Source organism: Alnus glutinosa, chromosome 7 (assembly GCF_958979055.1).
Source record: "Alnus glutinosa chromosome 7, dhAlnGlut1.1, whole genome shotgun sequence".
NCBI lineage: Eukaryota > Viridiplantae > Streptophyta > Magnoliopsida > Fagales > Betulaceae > Alnus > Alnus glutinosa.
Window position 1 is genome coordinate 13,714,905 of NC_084892.1, and position 22,802 is coordinate 13,737,706.

At 38.9% G+C, this 22,802-nt stretch overlaps 2 protein-coding genes across 3 annotated transcripts in view; one reads left to right on the forward strand and one right to left on the reverse strand.

The window, feature by feature from the left end:
* LOC133872743 (COP9 signalosome complex subunit 2) overlaps window positions 1-14,134 on the forward strand; it is a 29,516-nt gene extending 15,382 nt beyond the window's left edge. The window contains exons 4-11 of the mRNA XM_062310334.1: window positions 1,466-1,706; window positions 1,786-1,860; window positions 1,941-2,075; window positions 11,807-11,994; window positions 12,399-12,467; window positions 12,594-12,684; window positions 12,804-12,938; window positions 13,573-14,134. Of these exons, the coding sequence (XP_062166318.1) occupies window positions 1,466-1,706; window positions 1,786-1,860; window positions 1,941-2,075; window positions 11,807-11,994; window positions 12,399-12,467; window positions 12,594-12,684; window positions 12,804-12,938; window positions 13,573-13,776 (1,138 nt within the window). The 3' untranslated portion in view covers window positions 13,777-14,134. The remainder of the gene's footprint in view (window positions 1-1,465; window positions 1,707-1,785; window positions 1,861-1,940; window positions 2,076-11,806; window positions 11,995-12,398; window positions 12,468-12,593; window positions 12,685-12,803; window positions 12,939-13,572) is intronic.
* Window positions 14,135-15,715: 1,581 nt separating this feature from the next.
* LOC133873948 (thioredoxin-like protein YLS8) lies at window positions 15,716-21,227 on the reverse strand. 2 transcript variants are annotated; one of them, XM_062311756.1, is made up of 4 exons: window positions 21,073-21,223; window positions 19,319-19,374; window positions 18,916-19,169; window positions 15,716-16,235 (listed from the first exon to the last, which is right to left on the reverse strand). In XM_062311756.1, exons 3-4 carry the CDS (start codon window positions 19,033-19,035, stop codon window positions 15,927-15,929), a joined length of 429 nt encoding a protein of 142 aa, XP_062167740.1. In that variant the 5' UTR covers window positions 19,036-19,169; window positions 19,319-19,374; window positions 21,073-21,223; the 3' UTR covers window positions 15,716-15,926. The 2 variants fall into 2 exon arrangements, with proteins under 2 accessions (XP_062167740.1, XP_062167738.1); XM_062311754.1 differs by lacking the exon at window positions 19,319-19,374 and having other exon boundaries at window positions 21,073-21,227.
* Window positions 21,228-22,802: the final 1,575 nt, after the last annotated feature.

Below are 22,802 nucleotides of genomic sequence, written 5' to 3' on the forward strand. Positions count from 1 at the left end.
TTGAATGAAGCACTCAAATTTGAAACCTGGTAACACCCAAATTCACTCGCAACCCTCTCCGCCTAAATCCCAACACTGAGGTTGATTGGCGAATCAGGTCCCCCACACGTTGCCAGCAACGTCAACACTCACAGCCCTCACTATCACCCACATTGTGACCATGTCCTATGCAGCTGCTAAACCCCAATGCTGGCATTGATAGGTGAATTAGGCCTTCACGCGCTCCACAAATCAATGGCCCAAACCCTACAAAAAGGTTGAAGCTGACATGGCGCTCATACCCATCATGGCCTCCACGGCCATGCCCATGGTGTTTGTCAAACCCCAACACCAACACTAAGTGATTACACACCACCAAATCAATGACACAACCCTACAAAAACACCCAAGCCACGCACACACCCTCAATGGCCACCAAACCCCAGCTCCAAAAATAGAATTGGATTGAGGGACATGAAATTGCCGACATGGTCTAGGGATTAGGCGGTGAGAGAGCAAACAAAGATGATGATGACGGCAACAACTTCGAACTTGACTTTGTCGTCAATAAGAGTTGCAAGTGTAAGAGAAAAGTTACCGTTAATAATTTAATGGAAGGTGGACAGAGTGTTGAGTAGAACAAATTGATAGTACATAGGGTGTGATTAGAGAAAATTGAAAACCTATGGCATATGAATTATATTGACCAAAACCACATTAGATAGATGCATTTTACCAAACATTTAATGGAGAATAACTTATAAGCCTTGTGTTGATGTTTTGAATTTGAAGTTATTTTGCTTATAACTTCCTGCTCTAGGCTTTACTCACCAGAGCTTAGCATCAATTTTAAGTTAAAAAGAGTTTCAATTATTCTCAAGTATTATTCTTTGCTTTTTGTGGCATGTAGGTTTGCAATTTTATCAACTGTTCATATTCCTATATTGCAAACATAATTCACTGCTATTTGAAAAGGTTGCTTTAATAAGCAGTATAGTAGTGTGATATAGAATACAGGTCCTTTTATGTTTTATTTGGTTTATTTGGCATGGCCAAATTACAAGGACATTCTAAGACATTGAAGTTATGCAGTTGAAGATGCTGTTTCCAAGATCATTGTTTTAATTGGCTGACAGCAGCTAGTAATGTATCTACTTCTTCATTTTTGGACTTTTTGTATCTTTGTAATTTTAGATCATAACTTTCTGTGTCTATACTACATGTGTACTAATGTGTGCCCATTTATTTTAATAGGTTCTTTTTAACTTAAAAAAATTCACACAGTTATACTGAAATTCTTATATATTTAAATGTTTGTGTCTTTCTTTTCTCAAGAAGCTGCTTTTGATATTTGAACACCCTCTGTTTCTTTTGCTTTTTCAATTGGCCACATAGTTAACTCTACTTGAAAACTTTTTAGGCTTTCTTTTTTTGGAATAAGTGATCATTACATATTGGTTAATGATTTATATGTCTGCTTTTGCAGGGGATTTAAGGCTCTGAAACAAACTGTCAAGCTTTATTATCGGCTAGGAAAGTATGAACTAATGATGCAAGCCTATAGGGAAATGTTGACTTACATTAAGTCGGCGGTGACACGAAACTATAGTGAAAAATGTATAAATAGTATCATGGATTTCGTTTCTGGGTCAGCTAGTCAGAACTTTGGGCTTCTGCAAGAGTTCTACCAGACCACTCTGAAGGCCCTTGAAGAGGCTAAAAATGAGGTTGGAGGTCATCTTATCCTTGTACACAGTGAGTTTTGAGGAGTTCAAGTTTTGAATATATTACTCTCTTGCTGTGCAGAGACTGTGGTTTAAAACAAATCTCAAGCTCTGCAAGATTTGGTTTGACATGGGTGAATATGGGCGAATGAGTAAGGTGTTGGCCTGGTTCTGATTTTACACTTCAATTTTCTCTTAATTATTATTAGAATGCAGCATTTAATTTCTTTGACACAGATTTTGAAGGAGCTTCACAAATCTTGCCGAAAAGAAGATGGTACGGATGACCACAAGAAAGGAACACAACTTTTGGAAGTATATGCAATAGAGATTCAAATGTACACTGAAACCAAGAATAACAAAAAACTCAAGGTCTGTGTTTTGAAGTTTTACTTGGCCATTTTTATTTTTATTTTTTTCTTTTGGCTTGTTTTCAGAGAGGTTATGTGCCTTCACTGTTCAGTCAAGTTTATGACCATGTCTTTCAACCATCTTGATGAGTTTGTTGGTAGTTGATTCATGGAAAAGGTTTTAAATGGAAAATAGGACATCAATAATTCATTTTCATAATATTTGAAGGCTCAAATTATGCCTTAGTGCCCCTTAGCTCCTTCAACAAAATATTACTCGTTAAAAAACAAAGAGAAATGTAAGGGCATGAAAATCCATCTATGGAATTGTGGAAATGGAGATCTTTAGTTTTACTATTGAAGAGACATTAGAAAAATGAAATCTTGCTAGTTCATGAAAGCATCAAAATGCGTTTTGGGGAGGGTTTGTTGGGGGCTTTTTTTTTTTTTTTTTTTTTTTTTGGGTTGGGTGTTTTTTGGGGGCTTTTGCTGTGTTAAAGACATATCTAGCCCTCAGCTAGATGCGTTCTATAGTTAAATCTTCTACTCCTATAAGTTCTCAAGATAAAGATAAGACCTAAAAGATAGGAGCTAGTGATAAGATCCCTAGTTTAAATTCAAATACTAGTTCTGTTTTGTAACTGATTAAATCACATTGATTAATCAGATTGTAGTCTTCTATTCCTATTATGATTGTACTCTCCTAAACACATGTAACTACTTTCTAGTTCTCTATATATACAAAGAGCCCATACCAACATTTGGTAAGGTAGCACAAAATATATACTGTGTCTTCTAGATTTAATATGGTATCAGAGCAACAACAGTGACTCACGTCCTTCATTTTTTTTTCTCCCTTTCCTTCATCAACCTTCGGTCATGACTACCTCAAACCCACCCCCAACCGAGTCCAACCAAACCCCTCCGCTGGTCACTTTCACCAACTTTAACCCAACCAAACTCACTGGGGTCAACTACCCAGTCTGGCTACCACAGATTGTCCCGCACCTTAAAGGTGGAAATATTTTTGGCTATGTTGATGGATCCACGCCATGTCCGCCTCCCTCTGTGACATCCACAAAAGATGGTGTCGCAACGACGTCTCCCAATCCAGCTTTTCTTCACTGGCGCATGCAAGATCAGCTGCTGCTCGGTGCTATCAACTCAGCTCTTTCTGAAAAGATGCTGACTCATGTTACCTAGTGTGCCACATCCCGTGATGCCTGGCTCACCTTGGAAACTCTCTTCACGTCTCAGACGAAAGCCCGCACCATGCAAGTGCACTATCAGCTGGCAACCCTCAAGAAAGGCTCCTCGTCCATTGCTGACTACTACCACACGTTCCAGACGTTGTGCGATTCCCTTGCTGTCGTTGGTCAACCTCTCAATGGCTTTGAGAAGGTGTCCTTCCTCCTAGCTGGTTTAGGTTCGGATTTTGATCCCTTCATTACCTCAGTTACAACCAGAGCCGAACCTCTTTCTGTGGATGAGATCTATGGCCATCTCCTCTCCCATGAGATGCGCTTAGAACAACATCAAGCCTCTCTTGATCTTTCTATTGCCGGTGCTAACTTTGCCACCGGAGGCAACCTCCATTCACACTCCTCTGGAAACCACCGTGGCATGCGTAATTCTCGTGGTCATCAAGCTTCTGGCCGTGGCTTCTCATCTGGTCATTCCAGGCCATTTTGTGGAAGAGGCAGAGGACCATCTGGCCGTGGTTTCTCCTCCAGCAGCTCCCAGTCTAGCTGACCTCTGTGCCAGGTCTGCAATCGTCATGGTCATATTGCTCTAGACTGCTACAACAAGTTCAACGAATCCTACTGCCGTGACCAACCTCCTCAGGCCCAAGCTTATCTCTCTGCCCCATCCAGCAGCTCCAATAAGAATCGGTACCCTGACTCTGGAGCAACCCACCATCTCACTTCTGATCTCGCCAATCTAAACATCAAGGCTGAGGACTACTTGGGTTCGGATCAAATCTGCATTGGTAACGGTAAGGGGCTCTCAATCCAACATATCGGTACAACTCGTCTCTCTACACCCAGTACAAATTTTGATCTTCTTAACATTTTGCATGTTCCTTAAATCTCCAAAAATCTCATCTTAGTCCAAAAATTCACCTTAGATACTAATACATTCTTTGAATTTCATCCTTCCTATTTTCTCTTAAAGGACCGCCGCACGGGGAAACTCCTCCTCCACGGGCCGAATAGAAATGGACTCTACCAATTTTTCCCTTCTGCTAATAAGCATCCCCGCTCTGCCATGGTGGGTGATCGCGTTTCAGCTTTTCAATGGTACTCACGGCTGGGTCATCCTACCCTGAGGATTGTTCGTCGTGTCCTTTCCAGCTTTCAACTTCCAGTTGCTTCTTCAAAAGAGTCTCCTATCTGCCCTGCATGTCTTGGTGCAAAGAGCAAGCAACTCCCTTTTGCTTCAACTTCCGGATCAGCCACTTGTCCTCTTGCTTTAATCTACACTGATGTATGGGGACCAGCCCCAATTAGTTCTAGAACTGGTGCAAAATACTATGTTTCTTTCCTTGATGCTTATAGCAAATACACTTGGCTTTATCCCATTTCATTAAAGAGTGATGTCATTTCTGTTTTCAATACTTTTAAATCTTATGTTGAACGGTTCTTTAATACCAAAATTAAAGTAATTCAATCCCACTGGGGTGGTGAATATCGCCCTGTCAACACTCTCCTCCAGCAACTTGGCATTCAACATCGAGTATCTTGCCCTCACACTCACCAACAAAATGGTGCTATCGAACGGAAACATCGACATATTGTCGAAACCGGTCTAGCCCTACTATCTCATGCTCATCTACCTTTCAAATTTTGGGATGATGCATTCTCCACTGCATGTTATCTAATCATTCGAATGCCAACTTCAGTTCTGCAAAATCTTTCCCCATTTGAAACACTTTTCAAATGCTCTCCAGATTACACCTTCCTACGTACATTTGGATGCCTTTGTTGGCCCAACTTACGTCCTTATAACTCCAACAAATTCCAACCAGGATCTGTTCCTTGTTTATTCCTAGGATATAGCCCTCTCCACAAAGGCTACAAATGTCTCCATTTGCCAACAAATCGGCTCTACATCTCCCGCGATGTACTCTTCAATGAATCTGAATTTCCATACACGTCTTCATTATCCCTACTAACTCACAAACTTCGAATCTAAGGCAGCAAATCTCCCTGCCTATTCTTCCAAGTCCAACGGCTGCTCCTCCTTCCCAATCAATCCCAGAATACTCCTCTCCTTCTCCATCTCAGTTTTTGCCCTCCACACCAGTGCAGACCCTATCATCAGCTTCTTCAAGTACTGCCGAGCCCACTCTTCCAGCTGCATCTTCAGCATCCCCTCCTTCCTCTTCAGTTCCCCTTGTTTCCTTACATCCTATGGTCACTCGTGCCAAGAATAACATTTCCCAACTGAGAGAGTTTACTGATGATCGGATTCGGTACCCCCTTCCCAGAGCCCTACTTGCTGAATCTTCACCCCTGGAGTTGGAGCCTACTTGTCACTCCACTTCTGTGAAAGACAAAAACTGGCGAACAGCTATGAACACAGAATTTGATGCTCTTCTTCACAACCAGACTTGGACTCTTGTTCCACCTGAATCGGCTACTAATATAATTGGGTGCAAATGGGTATTTTGCATCAAAAGAAAATTTGATGGATCGATTGATCGGTACAAAGCCCGGCTGGTAGCCAAGGGTTTTCATCAACAACCCGGAATTGACTATGGTGAAACCTATAGTCCAGTTATCAAACCCACTACGGTACGCATTGTTCTCTCTCTTGCTCTCTCAAATGGTTGGCCTATTCATCAAATCGATATCCAGAATGCCTTTCTCCATGGCACAATTTCAGAAGTGGTTTGCATGACCCAAACTCCAGGGTTTTCTCATCCTCAATTTCCCACACATTTATGCAAACTTCAGAAGGCCTTATATGGCCTCAAACAAGCTCCAAGGGCTTGGTTCTCCAGATTAAGTGGGAAATTACTACAGCTCGGTTTTCATGGCTCCAAGTCAGATACTTCCCTCTTCATATACAAATCGGCTGCCTACACTACACTAGTGTTAATATATGTGGATGATATACTGATCACCTCTTCCAAGCCCTCAGCTGTCTGTGACTTACTAACTACACTGCAGCAAGATTTTGCTGTCAAAGGTCTCGGTCTTCTTCAGGTATTGAAGTTCTTCCCTGCCCCACTGGCTTTCTGCTCTCACAACATCGTTATATTGTGGATATACTGCGCAGGACAAAAATGCTTGAGGCCAAGCCTATCAACAGTCCTATGGCTTCTTCCACACATCTCTCGGCTTTTGAAGGTGAGTTATTCCCTGACCCCACCCTATATCGCAGCACGGTTGGAGCATTACAGTATCTTTGCATCACAAGACTGGACATATCCTTTTGTGTCAACAAACTAGCTTAGTTCATGCACAAACCCACGATTCTTCGTTGGCAGGCTGTAAAAAGACTCCTCCGATATCTCAAAGAGACAATTCAATTCGGTCTTCACTTCAAAGGTGCACCTCTGACCTCCATCCAGGCTTACTCCGATGCTGACTGGGCAGGAGAACGTGATGATCGTCGCTCCATAGGTGGCTATTGCATTTTCCTTGGAAACAACTTAATTTCCTGGAGCTGTAGGAAGCAACAAACCGTCGCCCGCTCAAGCACAGAGGCTGAATATAAGGCCCTTGCAAACACTGCAGCAAAACTCTCCTGGATTATGTCCCTATGCTCTGAAATTGGCCTCCGATTCTCTCTTCCTCCAACGCTATGGTGCGACAACATAGGAGCTACATACTTATCCTCAAATCCCGTCTTCCATGCACGAACCAAGCATGTCGAGATTGACTTCCATTTTGTTTGTGACATGGTTTCTAAGAAGACACTTCGTATACAGTTCATATGCAGCAAGGATCAACTAGCGGATGTGTTTACCAAGCCCCTCTCGTCCGCACGGTTTGCCTTTCTCAGAACCAATCTCAACGTTCTTCCTATATCGTTGAGATTGCAGGGGCGTGTTAAAGACATATGTAGCTCTCAGCTAGATATGCGTTCTATAGTTAAATCTTCTACTCCTATAAGTTCTCAAGATAAAGATAAGACCTAAAAGATAGGAGCTAGTGATAAGATCCCTAGTTTAAATTCAAATACTAGTTCTGTTTTGTAACTGATTAAATCACATTGATTAATCAGATTGTAGTCTTCTATTCCTATTATGATTGTACTCTCCTAAACACATGTAACTACTTTCTAGTTCTCTATATATACAAAGAGCCCATACCAACATTTGGTAAGGTAGCACAAAATATATACTGTGTCTTCTAGATTTAATATGCTGTAGTTGAGTTTTTGGGTTTCATCAGGGTTTTGTTGTTGTTTGGGTGTTTATTGGGGGCTTTTACTGTTTTGGGTTTTGGGGTTCATGAGGGTTTTGGGTGGTGTTAGGTGTTTTGATTTTAGAGGGTCTCGTTGGGTTCTGCTTTATGGGCTAGCTGGGTTGTTCCTTTGTATACTCCCTATGTACCTAGGAGCGCCGTACGCTTTTTTAATGAAATTTCTATTACTTATAAAAAAAAAATGATCCTCTAAACATGTAAGCACCAGAGAACTCCCAATCGTGAACCGTTCTGAGAAGGTTAACATTCCATTGATGAGAGTCATTGGAGAACTCCAAAAAGATCTGCCATGGAAGCATCTACTACGGGCCAAACTGAACAATTCCGGATAGGTTGCCTTGAGGGCTTTGCACTACATGTCACGCCATAAACTAATTTTGGAGCCATCACTAATTGCAAATCTAGTATGATTAGAAAACTCTCCCCCAACCCCTTCTGATATTCTTCCATTGGCGGTACCCTATACGACCCATGAACCTTATTTGAATACCATTCTCCCCACGAATTGCCGTATTTATAATCCACTACCACTCTCCACAAGGTATCTCTCTCATGAATACACCACCAAAGCCACTTCACCAAAAGAGCTCGATTGAACAAAAGTAAATTACAGACCCTCAACACTCCTTTAAAGATCGAAGAATAAACCTTAGACTAGCTCACCAAGTGGCATTTGAACTCATCACCCATTCCACCTCACAAAAATCCCGTTGAAACTTCGCAATGCGATTGGCAACACCAACCGGGAGGGAAGAAAAGAGACATGTAGTGGGTAGTCAGATTAGATAGTCTACTTTTAATCAAGGTAACCCTCCCACCCTTTGACAAATACATCATCTTCCATCTACCCAGACGTCGCTCTATCTTCTCAATAATGCCATCCCATATAGATGTGGCCTTAAACGCAGTTCCCAACGGGAGGCCTAGATATTTCATAGGAAGGGAAGAGACCCTGCAACCTAAGATGCTAGCTAGACCTTCAATGTTAATGACATTGCCAATGGGGACCGACTTTGATTTTGCCAGATTAATCCTCAAACATGAAACTATTTTACTTATAAAAAAAAATGAAACTATTTTAAAGTATAATAACAAACAACACAAATTACGAAGATGATCTGGATTTGCCCTACAAAAAATCATAGTATTGTCCGTAAACAAAAGGTGGGAAATGTTAAGAGCACAAACATTCCTAGACCTGACCAAAAAACCTAGTAAGAGACCTCCCATTCACAATAGCAGAAATCATTCTATTTAGCGCCTCCATAACAATAACGAACAACAATGGAGACAAAGTCTCCTTGTCTCAAGTCACGAGAACTATTGAAGAAACTCGTCAGAATGCCATTCACCAATATAGAAAAATGCACCGTAGAAAAACAATGTGTTATTCAATTACACCATTTCTCCCCAAACCCGCATCTCCTCAACATATACAGCAAAAGGTCCCAATTAATTGACATGATAACTAGCCTATTCAATGTCCAGCTTGCACAAAACACCTGGCTCCCTGAATCTAATCATGCTATCAAGGCACTCATTGGCAATGAGAACAAAGTCTAAAATATGCCTGCCCTTGATTGAAACATTCTAATGCTCAGAAATGATTTTCTCCACTACCATTTTCAACCCGTTAGCTAAGACTTTGGCAATAATTTTGTGAACTTCACCCACTAAACTAATAGGTCGGAAGTCCTTAATATCAATGACCCTAGGTTTTTTCGGAATAACAGTGATGAAGGTGGCATTGAAGCTTTTTTAAAACATACCTTTGGTGTGAAAAATCATGGAAAATATGTATGATATCTACTTTTCAGAAACATCCCAAGAAGCTTGAAAGGATGCCATACTAAAACCGTTGGGCCCATAGCCTTATCACTATTAAAGGATTTCACCACCTCAAAGACCTCATTTTCCTCGAAAGCTCTCTCCAACTAGATAACTTTGTCCTCCCCAATGGAATCAAAAGTAAGGCCATCCAACTTGGGCCGCCAACTAAACCGTCTGGTAAACAAGCTATCATAGAACTCACCTTCACCAAAAAGAGTAGTCCTCTCCAACTCATTAATTATTGTAGCCTTCCTCAATTTCTCCTCCTCACTTAAGACTCTCCCTTCTTCCAAAACCTCAAGAACCCGTAAATCCTCCAAAAGAAGCTTCCTTTTTTTCTCTACAGTACCGAACGCCTTCTCATTCTAGAATTTTAAATCAACTTTCAAAGCCTTAAGTTTGTGAGCCAAAATGTAACTTAGAAAACCCTAAAAGTGATAAGAAGTCCACCACTGTGTCACCCTATCTACAAAACCCTTTGACTTTAACCACATCTTCTCAAACTTATAATACCTTCTACCTCCCTGGAGGCCTCCACAGTCACGAAGGATAGGGAAAATGATCCGAGCATAGTTTAGTTAACCTCTATTGGGTCTGGGCAGGAAATTGGGTTTCCCATTCGGGAGAAACAATAAATTTATCAATTCTGGACCAAGAGAGAGGGTCACTATTGTTTGACCGCACAAAAGAACCCCCTACAAGAGAAATATTCATAAGCCCCTGCTCAAAAATGAAATCTGAGAACTCCACCATGGTTGGACAAAAATAGCCTGCACTCGATCCTCACTAGGTAAGTGAGTGACATTGAAATCTCCCCCAATGCTCCATGAAAAGTTCCACCTACAGAGCAATCTGGCCAACACATCCTATAAATATCTTCTATCACAAATGGAATTGGGACCATATACGCCCGCAAAAGCCCAAGAGAAATGATCTTTGTCATTTCTAAAAGAGCAGGTAACAGTTAAACTCTTCCACTCGCTCGTCTATGTTCGCCACCACCCTCCTATCCCACATAAGCAAGATTCCTCTGGAAGCTGCTCTAGAATCTATGCAACACCAATCCACGTATTGAGATCCCCACAAACTGACCACAATGCCACTAGACATATACTACAGCTTAGTTCCCTGCAGACATATCACATATACCTTCCACTCTCTGATCAAGTTCCTGACTCTGAGGCATTTATCCCCCTTATTCAACCCTCTCGCATTCCAAGGTAGCAATTTAGGCTTCATAAGGAACCAATAACAGCCCTCCCCTTAACCCTTCCTCGGCTAGAACTTCCACCTTTTGAATCATAGTTTATCGAACAAGATAATATTTTTAATTCTCTGTTTCCTTTGTTAACCATTTTGGAGCTCTAGGCCGACTCCTTTTGGAAGTGGCTCGCTTCAATGGCATTAAGTAAAGCCATCATCTCCTCTTCAAATCCCTCACACGATAACCCACATGATGACAGATTTCCTTCACTTTTTGTAATACCCAAGTTGAAGACTTTGACCCTGCACCAAAAAAAATTTCTTGTTTGCAACTGGGGGGCAGGAGCTCAATGGCAAAGGCTCCTCCCAAAGAGTACAATTCCATTTCCATACAAGGCTCACAGCAACCCAAGAACTAAACCCTTCCACACAACACACATCACATCCAACCACCTTAGAGGATACAATATCCTTGCCTTTATCCATACAATTCATAAGCTTGTAAAGCCACCATTAGCGTTCACCCTTTTGATTGTTTACTTTCCTAGGTTGGCATTTGACCTGGTATGACTTAATATATACTTTTATCATGAGCATGGAAGTCCATTGCAAAATGGAAAAATAAAAAACCAAGAGGACTTTTGTGGATAATATTGTTACTCGATCATTTTATAAGAGTAAATATTGTTAGTAAAATAAAACTAGGTACAAGTAAGACCACCTTCAGGTATAGTCAGCCATGCACTGTCACCATGTAGTGAAACCGTAATTGCTGCAATATTTAATTGCATATGAAATCTGAAATCTGAAATCATGTGATTGCTTACTGTATGCATAAATAGATATGGTTTGTAGTGGTTGAGTCTTGATTTAGATTGTGGAATCTGATGTTGCAAAACTTATTTTCATATTTTGAACTTAAAGAGGAAGAGAGGTGTGTAGAATTTTGCTCTGTTCTATGTATTACCTATTTCTGTCCTATCTGTTACATTTAATTGCAATGTCATTTAGCTTACTATTCAGCAATTGAGGTGAGATTTGCAGTCATAATAGAAGGTTTATGTTTTGTGAATCTTTTATAAATCATGTGATGAATGATGGACCCTAGGCCTTACTATAGTTCTGATTGATTTTGTTTTTTGTTGTTTGTGTTTTTTTATTTATTTTTTATTTAAATTATGTTGAAGTTTCAACTTTTCAACTTTATGTAGTTTCTTACTGTAACTCCTTTTGTGTATGTTATGTTGACTGCGGTGCATTGGACTGCATGGACTTGTTGCAGCAACTATACCAGCAAGCACTTACGATCAAGTCAGCAATACCCCATCCAAGGATAATGGGGATAATTCATGAATGTGGGGGTAAAATGCACATGGCAGAGCGCCATTGGGCAGAAGCAGCTACTGATTTCTTTGAAGCTTTTAAAAACTATGATGAAGCTGGAAATCATCGGCGTATCCAATGCTTGAAGTGCGTAAATTGTATACTTTTCATCCGTGATTCCAAACATTCTTCTTTTTTCATGAGAAAATTAAGTATGTAAATATATTAACATATGCATCTTTGTGGGTTGGCTTTGGTGGTTTCTATGTATACTTCCGGTGTACTTAGGGGCGTCTTACGCTTTTTAATAAGATCTTCTTATCAAAAAAAAAAAAAAAGCATCTTTGCTGGCAGAACACATGCATCTTTACAATATAGGTGCTCTTTGGCCCAAGTAGACTAGTAGTGGACTGTTTGCGATGAATAATAAATGTGAAGTTAGATGCTAGATCTTTTTACTGTAACCTTACCTGAAAGTTAGAAATAAACAGGTCTGCTCATATTTGTACTTTATGTTTCACATATTCCCTTTTTCCTGTTTAATGTGTCAGATATCTGGTTCTTGCCAACATGCTGATGGAATCTGAAGTTAATCCATTTGATGGGCAGGAGGCCAAGCCGTAAGTTTCTATACAGTCTACTTGTTATCTTCATTTCTCCTGTCTTCCTTGGTTGGGGTTCGGGTGGATTGGGCAGGGGTTGTCTGTCTATTTTTCCTATTTGCCTTTTTAACTGCTATTTTGCAGATACAAAAATGACCCTGAAATTTTGGCAATGACAAATCTAATAGCAGCCTATCAACGGAATGAAATATTGGAGTTTGAGAAAATCCTGAAGGTAAGTTTAAATAGATATCGCCATCACATTGTGCTATTAGATGTGCCTAAGTTTATAATATTCCTTTTCTACTTGTCTCCTCTCACCTAAATGGATTTATGGAAAATATTGATATTCAGAGTAACAGAAGAACAATTATGGACGATCCATTTATCAGAAACTATATCGAGGATCTCCTAAAAAATATTAGAACGCAAGTCTTGCTCAAGCTCATCAAACCTTACACAAGGATCAGGATTCCGTTCATATCTAAGGTAGATATTCACTTGTTTTATTTTTTGTTTTTGAATTTTTAGCGTTTAATATTCACTTTGTTTGGACTGCTGCTCTAATAAGTTCAGCTAGCTGGACTAATAAGCTTCTGGGTACTTCTGAAATTGGCTTAGTTGGTGAAAGGGGGCGTTAGTGAATTTGGCATCTTTTTATAGGTGCTGCTGCAACTGGACTTTTTAAGCCTTCATTTAAGCCCCTTATAAATACCCCGTAGTAAATTGTTTTTTTGGGTTAAATCAGACTGAGCTCATAAGAAACTGGTAGGTGGGTGGGGGGGGGAGGAGTATGCTGATATACATTTTAATGGAAGTTCGCAACAGCGACATGCGTGGTTAGTTTGTAGTGTTGGGTGGCTGCTGCAATGTCTGTGTGATGCTAGCTTATAATTGTTAATAGTAGTGGGATGAGTGATGTAGCTTTTCTTGTGTGTTTTAGATGATCAACATTGGGATGCATTTCCTGTACCCTGCTTACTTTTCTCTTTCCCTTCTTCTTTCTTTTGGCCCTAAGCACTTATCTGATATTGCCATTTACAAATTATGAGCTGAATGTACTTTTTCTTTTGGAAAAAAAAAAAAATATATATATATATATATATATATATATATTATTCAGGAGCTTAATGTGCCCGAGCAAGATGTTGAGCAGCTGTTGGTGTCACTAATATTGGATAACAGAATCCATGGGCACATCGATCAGGTAAACCGGCTGCTAGAGTGCTGGGACAGGTCGAAGGGAACGAAGAAGTATGCTGCTGTGGAGAAATGGAACACCCAACTTAAGTCTCTCTACCAAACTATTAACAACAGAGTTTGTTAGGATTTGTTTTTCCCATTTCCACACTTTGGTGTTTTTGTCATGTTATATTGAGATGGCTTCTGTCCTCTCCAAGTGTAAGTCAAAAAAAGTACCCGGAAAACAAATTTTTTTCGTTGATTATTTCATTTTACCATAACTATCTTTACGTGAAAGGTTTGCGAGTTAAAAGAGATCAAATCCATACCAACATCCATGGGTAGCCCAATATGGATCATCCATTTGAGCTAAATCGGTGGTAAGAGAAGCAACAATTTCGACTTCTCTCTTTGTGTTGTCTTGATTGTATTTCTTACTGGGTTGTGGATGTTACAATATCTTATTTCGGCTTTGTCTTTGATTGTATTCTTATCGGAGCATTTCTTCTTCTGTTCAACTGCTCAAGCTTCATCTGAATTTAAGTTTTCAACCGGGTAAGAGCTGCTTGGGTTTCCGTCGCTGAAAGTATGGATATTGTAGATATTGTAGGGGCTGGTGGCGGAGAAGATCACTTGCAAAGTCGCGTAGTTTGTAGAAAATGAAAGAGATGACGGCCCCGTTTGTAAAATGTAATTTTCCAACGGAATAGTGAAAAATGATTTAAGGTGATTTTTTTTTTTTTTTTTTTTTTTTTTTTAAAGGTCCTGTTTGGTAATCCTTAGAGAGAAGTTTTATTTTTAATAAAAATAAAATGTAATTAATGTGATATAAAAAAAAATAAAAATAAAAAATGAAAAGGCGACAATATTGTTTAATAGTGAATTTTTTTCATTTAAATAGCAAAAGAAGTATAATTCTTGAAAATAAAAATTCAAAAGAGACGAGAAGTGAAACCCTAACTTCAAGCGCAAGGCAGAGACTTCCACGCATCCTGCACAGCAATGACAATGGCTGAGTTTATTGCTAGTCCTACTATGAAATTATTATTCCTTTACTAGCCTTTTGGTTCCTATTTATCCCACAGGTCGAGGCTCAGAGTTTAGAGTCAGTAAAAACCTGTTAAAATCGCAAAACTCTACTCCTCAAATCTCAATTTTTAGCTTTAAATAGGCAGATCTAGGTTTAAAAACAAAATACCCGTGCGCGGAGGGACGGGCAAGGGTATAAGATTTTAAAAAAACCAGATCCTCGCCCAGCAAAACCTAAAAGACCTAAAAATAAAAACCTTAACCCCCTTTGGCATTTTCTGAGCCGCATACCCCGTTTGTATTCATACTTTTCCCCTTCACCCCTTCACTCATCTGAATCTCTGATTTCTCTTCACAAAAAAGACTCTGAAAGTTCGCCGGCCACCCTTCTCGCTGCCACTCACGGCCTTCTTGCACGACGTCAACCATGCTAACACCACAAGTGATAGATTCTCACGGCAATCTCACCATTGCTTTCACCACCTACAGGCTACAGCGCGTGGATCACTACTTACGGTCAAGCTTGCACACCCACTAGGGCCATTGACAGCACAAACCCAAAAGGCACATACGACAGTATGTATTTTCGTCTCTCTCAGTCTTTCTTTCGGTCTTTCATTTGAAACACAAATTTGGCTTGAATCGGGAATACCCACACAACCCAACCCCTTCCTGCCCAACCCAAACTGCAACCATGTGGCTACACTGTTTACACTTGCAGCCACGGGTAAGGGTTTGCACAACCCTCAACGGCGCAGAACGAGGACAAAAAAGGCAGAAATCCACCCCACCTCGTGCCCACCCCTACCCAGAGTTCTACTTGACTGAAAACATGTGAATGCTCATCACGTTTTAAATTTCAGTCTACAAGACTACTAATAGTTGAAAATGATATTACACTCAGACATGCTACACAAAAACTTGTATACGTAACTGCATTGATTTTGGATTTTAAATGCAAGGGCTGGTACTATTATTTAATTTAAATAGAGCATTTCCGGTGTAAAGCACCCCTTGAATCAAGAATATCACCAAACATTTATTTTTAGAGAGCATTTCCGATGTAAAGAACTCCTTGTGAAACTCCTTGAATCAAGGATATCCCCAAACATTGATTTTTAGAGAATTCAAGTTTCAAGCAATAGGTTATTAAGATCCAATCTTACAAATTTTCGAATTAACTTCCAGAGAATGTGCAATATTATGCAACAGATTTTCAAGATCTGATCTTACAAACCTCAAGTCAAATACAACTTGCACATGGACTTAGTAGCGGTACTTGGTGGAGTAGTCCTTTGGAGCAATCACCAGACCCCGTCCCTTCCTTGCCCCACGGTAAACCGTCTCCACAATGTCAATGAACTCTTGCTTGTCTTTGAGAGCCCAATTAATTTTGTTGTTATTTCCAGTGCCAAGGTCAATCATAATGTGCTTGTTCCTGAAGAAGAACATGACAGTGGATGGGTCATACAGCTCGTACATTGTGTTAAAATCGGGCACCTCCGTGATGTCCACAAGATAAATAACAGCAAAGTTCTTAATTGTCTCGGCAACAGATGCTAGCACTTCATCCATCTAAATCCAAAACAAATTAATTAGACCATCAGATAACAATCAAGAACAGAGCCAGCTTTCATAACAAAGTGAGAAACTCAAAAGAAATAGTAGTAGTCACTCATCTAGAAATCCACAGCACGGATAATTACAAAGCACATGGTAACCATTTCTGAGAACCTTTTCCTAAAAGATTACTAAAGCGTTGCTTGCTGAGCTACAGAGAAGTTTCACCAATTACAACACCAGATGTAACTTCCCAAAAAGAAACAAGAAGGGAATGCCCAATCATTAACCCTATTTAATACCTGGAAATATGTATTTTAGTGAACCTGTGATGCCCTCAAACTAGTGGAGTTTTCAATTTTATCTTTCAACATTATTGCAAACCCAAACTTGGGCTTGAATTTCTATTATCAGTCAAAATCTCTCCCTCCCTCCTGTGATGCCCTCGAACTAATGGAGTTTTCAATTTTATCTTTAATTATAATTGCAAACCCCAACTTGGGCTCCAACATAATTGCAAACCCAAATGCAACACAACATATTTGCAATTTTAAAGAGTTAATCCCTAAAAGCCCATTGTGCTACATCTATTTACACCAAAATATATATTTATTTTCATTATTAAATTATAGTTTCCATTTTCCTTGGGCATTTACTCACCCGGGGCACTCTCTTGTTGATAGGCATGAAGCTCGTAGTATCTCTAGGCCCTATAAAGAAAATACATACATTTAATAGACACTCAACTTTAATAACTAAACTTTTATTCCTAATCACTTTAACAACTAAGCCTTTATTCTTAATCTAATCGGGGGTTTGCTTTTAAGTGAAGGTTCCATACACTTAATCATGGTTTTTATGGGGGGTTCTATTGTATCTTGGGTGTTTGATGGAGGGTTTCTATTGTATCTTGGGTTTTATTGCATTATGGGTAGTTACTTTGTATCTTGGGTGTTTGATGGGGGGTTACTATTGTATCTTTGGTTTTATTGTATTATGAGGGTTACTTTGTATCTTGGGTGTTTGATGGAAGGTTTCTATTGTTTCTTAGGTGTTTGTTGGGGGCTTTTTTTTTGTATTTTGGGTTTCATGTGGGTATGTAGTTTCTTGTGGGTTTTCTTGGGTTTTTCTTATGGGCTAGCTGAATTGCTCCTGTATACTTTGGGGCGCCTTACGCTTTTTTAATGAAATTTTCTTACTTATCAAAAAAAAAATGTGTTTACTTCATTTCTCATCTATATTGCTACACTTACTTGATCAACCAGGCAAGGGTTTATGGATTTGCAATTTTTAGTTATAGTTTTTTCATCATTTGATTTATTCAAAAAATATACGACTATTTGTTAATAGGAATTATTGCTAATCTTAGATTAGTGTATTGCTTAGTCTTGCATAATTAGGTTTCAATGTGTTTCCCTAGTGAAGATTTTCTTTATTTTGCTTATGCAAGTTTTGTTTTGCTTTGGGTGGGTTGAACGGATATTTTGGCATTTCCAATCATACCCATCAACATCCCCTGTATGAATGATATATTTTTTAAGTTAATTTGGTGACTAGTGGACCCACTCATGCTAAATATGCAATTGCATACTTTGAACAGACATTTCATGGAGTCTGTTCTAAGCCAGTCGAAAGGAAGAGGGTTGTAATAGCCAATTTTGGACTTGGTCACATTACATGAATGGAACCTTCAGTTTGAAACAGGATTAAGTGTATGGAACCTTCACTTAAAAGCCAACCCCCGATTTGATTAGGAATAAAGGTTTAGTTATTAAAGTTGAATAGATGGAATAGAGTGAGCCTTGTAGGCTTTTAGTGACCAAAGTGACCAAACGTTGAGGTTTTAGGGTGGAGGCTTTAAAATTACAAATATGTGGTGTTGCATTTGGGTTTGCAATTATGTTGGAGAAGCAGTTTAGGTTTGCAATTATAATTAAAGATAAAATTGAAAACTCAAGTTTGGGTTTGCAATAATGTTGAAGAATAAATTGAAAAATTTCTAAGTATTAGAGCATTCCTAGTAGCCTCATAAAATTTTACACACCAAAATAGCTAAAAATCACTTTTCTCTAATCTGGTGAGCCACTTTTTTAAAGCACTCCCAACGGCCTCATCATTTTAACTATTCACTATCACTATTCCATTTAAGTAATATTTTTTCAGAGAAAAGACAAATTTTTAAAGCACTCCAAAAAAGAGAAAGGACAATGTCATTAGTTTTCTAATGGTTTGATGAGTGAATAGTACTCATCAAATTTGATGAGTACTATTCACTCATCAATTTTTTTTGGTTAAAGTAAAGATGTTGCTAGGAGTATTCTTTAGTATTTTCAACAAATTGGCTCACCAAAATAGCCAAACAATTAGTTTGGTGAGTCTAATAGGAATGCTCTTAAATGGGGTTAATGATTAGGCATCCCCTTCCTTTTTCTTTTGGGAAGGTACATCTTCTAAAACTTCTCTATAGCATTATTGCAAACTTCTTTGCTCTTGCATTTTAAAATGACATTAATTTTAGCGTCTGTCTTTAGTAAATGATGATTTTTTTTTTCTTGATTTCTTGTCCATTATTTACAAATGACGTGATTGAAGTAAATTCTTGTCAATTTCAACTTTTAAACGACACAAACCTATAGTTTGTATTTCGTAAAGGATGAAAAAAAAAGATTTTAAGGTTTAGTAACAAAGGACAAACCTGCATGCATGTCTCGTCCCAGTCGTGGCCGAAGCGGATGATGACGAGTCGCTCTTCCTCAGCCAGGATGGCCTGATCTACGGCCCATCCAGAGTGCAAGTGTGGTAGCAAGTACGACATCCTACGTTTCTCCTTGTGCGCTTATGCTCTCCTATTTCCTTTCTGCGTTTTGATTCAAACGTTTTTGTGTAGTATGGCCTTGGGATCCAAGGAGAGAAGCCTCTAGAAGCCCAATGGCCGATTGAATACACAACCTAAATCAAGCACCAAAACCAATAAATCCAATCATAACCGAAATGAGTGAACCCAAATTATCAAAAAAAAAAAAAAAGGAATCAAAAGAAAAATAGGTCGATAGTGTCGTGGTGGGTGGGTGTCGTTCGGTGGGCAGATGCGACTAAACCTCGTGAAGTTGAGAGATAGGTCGGGTGGTGGGCAGCAACACTGCTTGGTGGTGGGCTAACAGACAAAGAGAGTCAAGGTTAAGTCCTATTGGTCACCTAGTAATTAAGCAAAAATACATGTCTAGAAAAATATTTTCCTAGTTAAGACTACCTTACAAAGCATGTTATTGTATTATGACAGTAGCGAACTAAAGTTCGCGTCTGATAACAAAACTGAGTATTTATTAATGGAGAATAGATGAAATCTTAGCATCTTAAAAGTGCAACTTAGCTGGGAAAGGGATTATTTTTCTGTACGCAACCTACACTTACAACAATGATTTTGCAAAGTGCTATACATGAAGGTAGCAACCATAATCTTAATTCACAGTAGAGAAATATGGAAAGCAAAAAAAAAAACTGACAAACAGACAGACATGAGCAAATGGAACAAGCAACTAAATAGAGAAATGACATAATAGGAGCAAAAAAAATCTTCAACTCTAGCCAAGTCAATTGGAAAGCTTTTGGATGTCATTCATATTCCCCTCATGTTCCAGTATGAATAATATAACAATTTAATTGTCAAAAGTTTTTGAATGCCTACCATCATATGCACAAAAGACCATGGACTATAAACAAGCACGAAGCTAAGCGTGACATTTGTTCATCAAAGTAGGAATTAAGGACTATCAAGTGCCAAAGATGGTTATCTAACAGAAAGTTAAATACTAATCTGGGTTGCAATATTCCAAGAGACAGCAAGAAAGACTAAAAAGGCAATCCACTCTAGATATTACTAGTTTCTCGTTATGCCTGTCCAGCAATCCACTTTAGATATTACTACCACACTCAAAAGCATAAGAAACCTTTCCAATCTAAAAGTCATACAAATCAGAACAAAAAACACTATCCTCCACTAATCTCAAATAAGAATTTTGCCTCTGAGAATGTAATATTTAGGTGGGTTCAAGGACAACAGTAGATTATGACAAAATGGGGTAATCCACTTGCCAACCAAGCAGCCCCCAAGATGACTTAAAAGCTAAGCTAAGAACCTTAAAAGCATCTAATTTGACAATTTAATCCAAATTTTGAGGAAACGCAGAAGCCTATCACCCACCATATATTAACAATTTGCACAAATCTGAACCATAGTATCAAACTAATGCAAAATTGAACATTCAAATTGGAGTCGTTACCCCTTCCTGCATATTTTCCCAAAAAATTAATGAAAAAAGTGAAAAATTACATAAAGATTCCATCACTTTGAAAGCTGAATTAAACCTCAAATCCTTCAAGTTATTTATTTGACCTACATAAAGCTTTTCATCCAGACTCCACACGAAAACTAAGCAACATATAAGGTAAGCTAATAACCTTTTTCATCTAGACTCCACACGAAAACCAAACTACATATAAGCTAAGCAATAACCTTTAAAAGCATCTAATTTGACAACATAATCCAAATTTTGAGGAAACCCAGAAGCCTATCACCCACTGTATATTAAGAATTTGTACAAATCTGAACAATTTGAGACAAAACTCAAAATTAAAAAAAATCATTCACATATGGAGACAGAGAGACCAAAAAAACAACTAACAAAGTAACCCCAACAAGAAAACCATGAGGAGCGCAACAAAACCTTGCAACATGTTGCAAAAAGTCGTAAAAATCAAATTAATCGGCCTAACGTCCAGAAAATTAAATATAAATCAACCAAAAAAGCAACATAATCGGAGAAGAACGACCGGCCGGAGAGAGAGTGTTTACCGCCGGTGAAGAACGAACGAGAGAGCTGCCGGCCGGTGGAGACGGCCCCGGTGAAGAAGGACGGCCGGCCGTAAAGAGAGTGCCGGAGAGAGAGAGAGAGGGGGGCGTTCGCCGTCTGACTCTCCTGAGATAGAAGGTCTGATTAGGTTTTGTTGAGAAATTAATGTGTTATAGTCATTGTAATCGGGGCGGGGCGGGTGTCCGGGTTGGGGAAAAACCAATTCCGGAACCGGTCCGGTACTAACGGTTCGAGAATTCTCCAGCCCGTGTTCAAAATTTGAAGTAAATGATTGTTTTTGGCAAATATAAGCCAATACTCAAGCTGTCCCACGTGAGAGAGAGGCCTATGCCTTTCACGTGAGCCCCACAGACCACATCTCATTCACCATAGAGGCTTGTGAGGTAAACTGCACTTTTCAAGAAATTTTACTAAACACTACCTGCATTTTTAAAGTTTCTTATTAAAAAAAACCCCTTCATTTTTAAAGTTTACATTTTCTTAATTTACGTTTTAAAATCGTAATTACTCTTAAAGCTTTTGTCTGTTTAAATATTATGGTTGAATACCATATAGCCCACTGTGGTTTAAAAATTTTAGATTTTACTTTTAGAGTTTCTATTTTTGTCATAGTTAGTATCTGTGCTATGGAAAAAGACGGAAATGATACCTTTATCCATTTTTTCGTTTAAAACTGACGAATTTCCACGTGAGCAACACGTGGCACCATTTAGGGGCGGAGCCAGAAGTTCTTCTGGGCAAGGGTTAATGGTCAAAAAAATTTGTTTGTAAGAGCCAATAGGCTATTTTTTTTTTTTTTTTACCTTACAATTTTTTTTACCTAATTTTTTTTTTTTCATTTTTGGAATTGAGGGGAGCCATGACCCTACCGACCCCCCCTAGTTCCGTCCCTGACATCATTAAAAGTGCAACAGTTGGCTGAACAATTTTTTTTTTAATTTTAAGGTTTTATTTTTTTAAAAAAAAAATAAATAAATGTAGAAGTAGCTGAGCCTTCCCTTTGAGCCACATGAGGGTGGCAAACCCTCCCCATTTTGGCCAAAGCTAACCACCCCCAAAGCCAGTTTTGGGGATGGTCGAACCACCCCAAGGCCCTTGAGGGTGGTTTAGCCACCACAAGGGCCAAAATGGGAGTAGCCGAAGGACAATTCTTGATATCAAGCTCCTGAACAAGGGAGAAGGTAGCATTTAATATTTGGGAGGGCAAAATTGAAAAATTGAAAAAAAAATAAAAAAAATTGAGGGGCAAAATAAAAAAATAAAAAATTTAAGAGGCAAAATTTTAATTTTTAAAAAATTTATAATAATATTTGAAAAAAAGAAAAAGAAAAAAAAGGGAGAACATGGTGGGCACATGTGGCTCTGCCACTGCTCGTGAACGTGTATAAGATTAAATATTTAGGCCTCGTTTGGTTCGCAGAATAGATCCTTTGAATATAGTCTAAAAATGTTTGTGATTATCGACCTATTAGTCTATGTAACGTGCTTTACAAATTTATTGCCAAGGTTCTTGCGAACAGGCTCAAGAAGATCCTTAATCAGGTCATATCACCACAACAAAGCGCCTTTGTGCCTGATTGGCTTATTACCGACAATATCTCATAGTTCATTCCACTACAGAATTTCATGGCTAGTTCGAATGTCTAGGGGCCGCCTGGTAAATTGAAGAACTCCAATTTAGAAGTATTTGAATCCTTAGCATATGCAATCA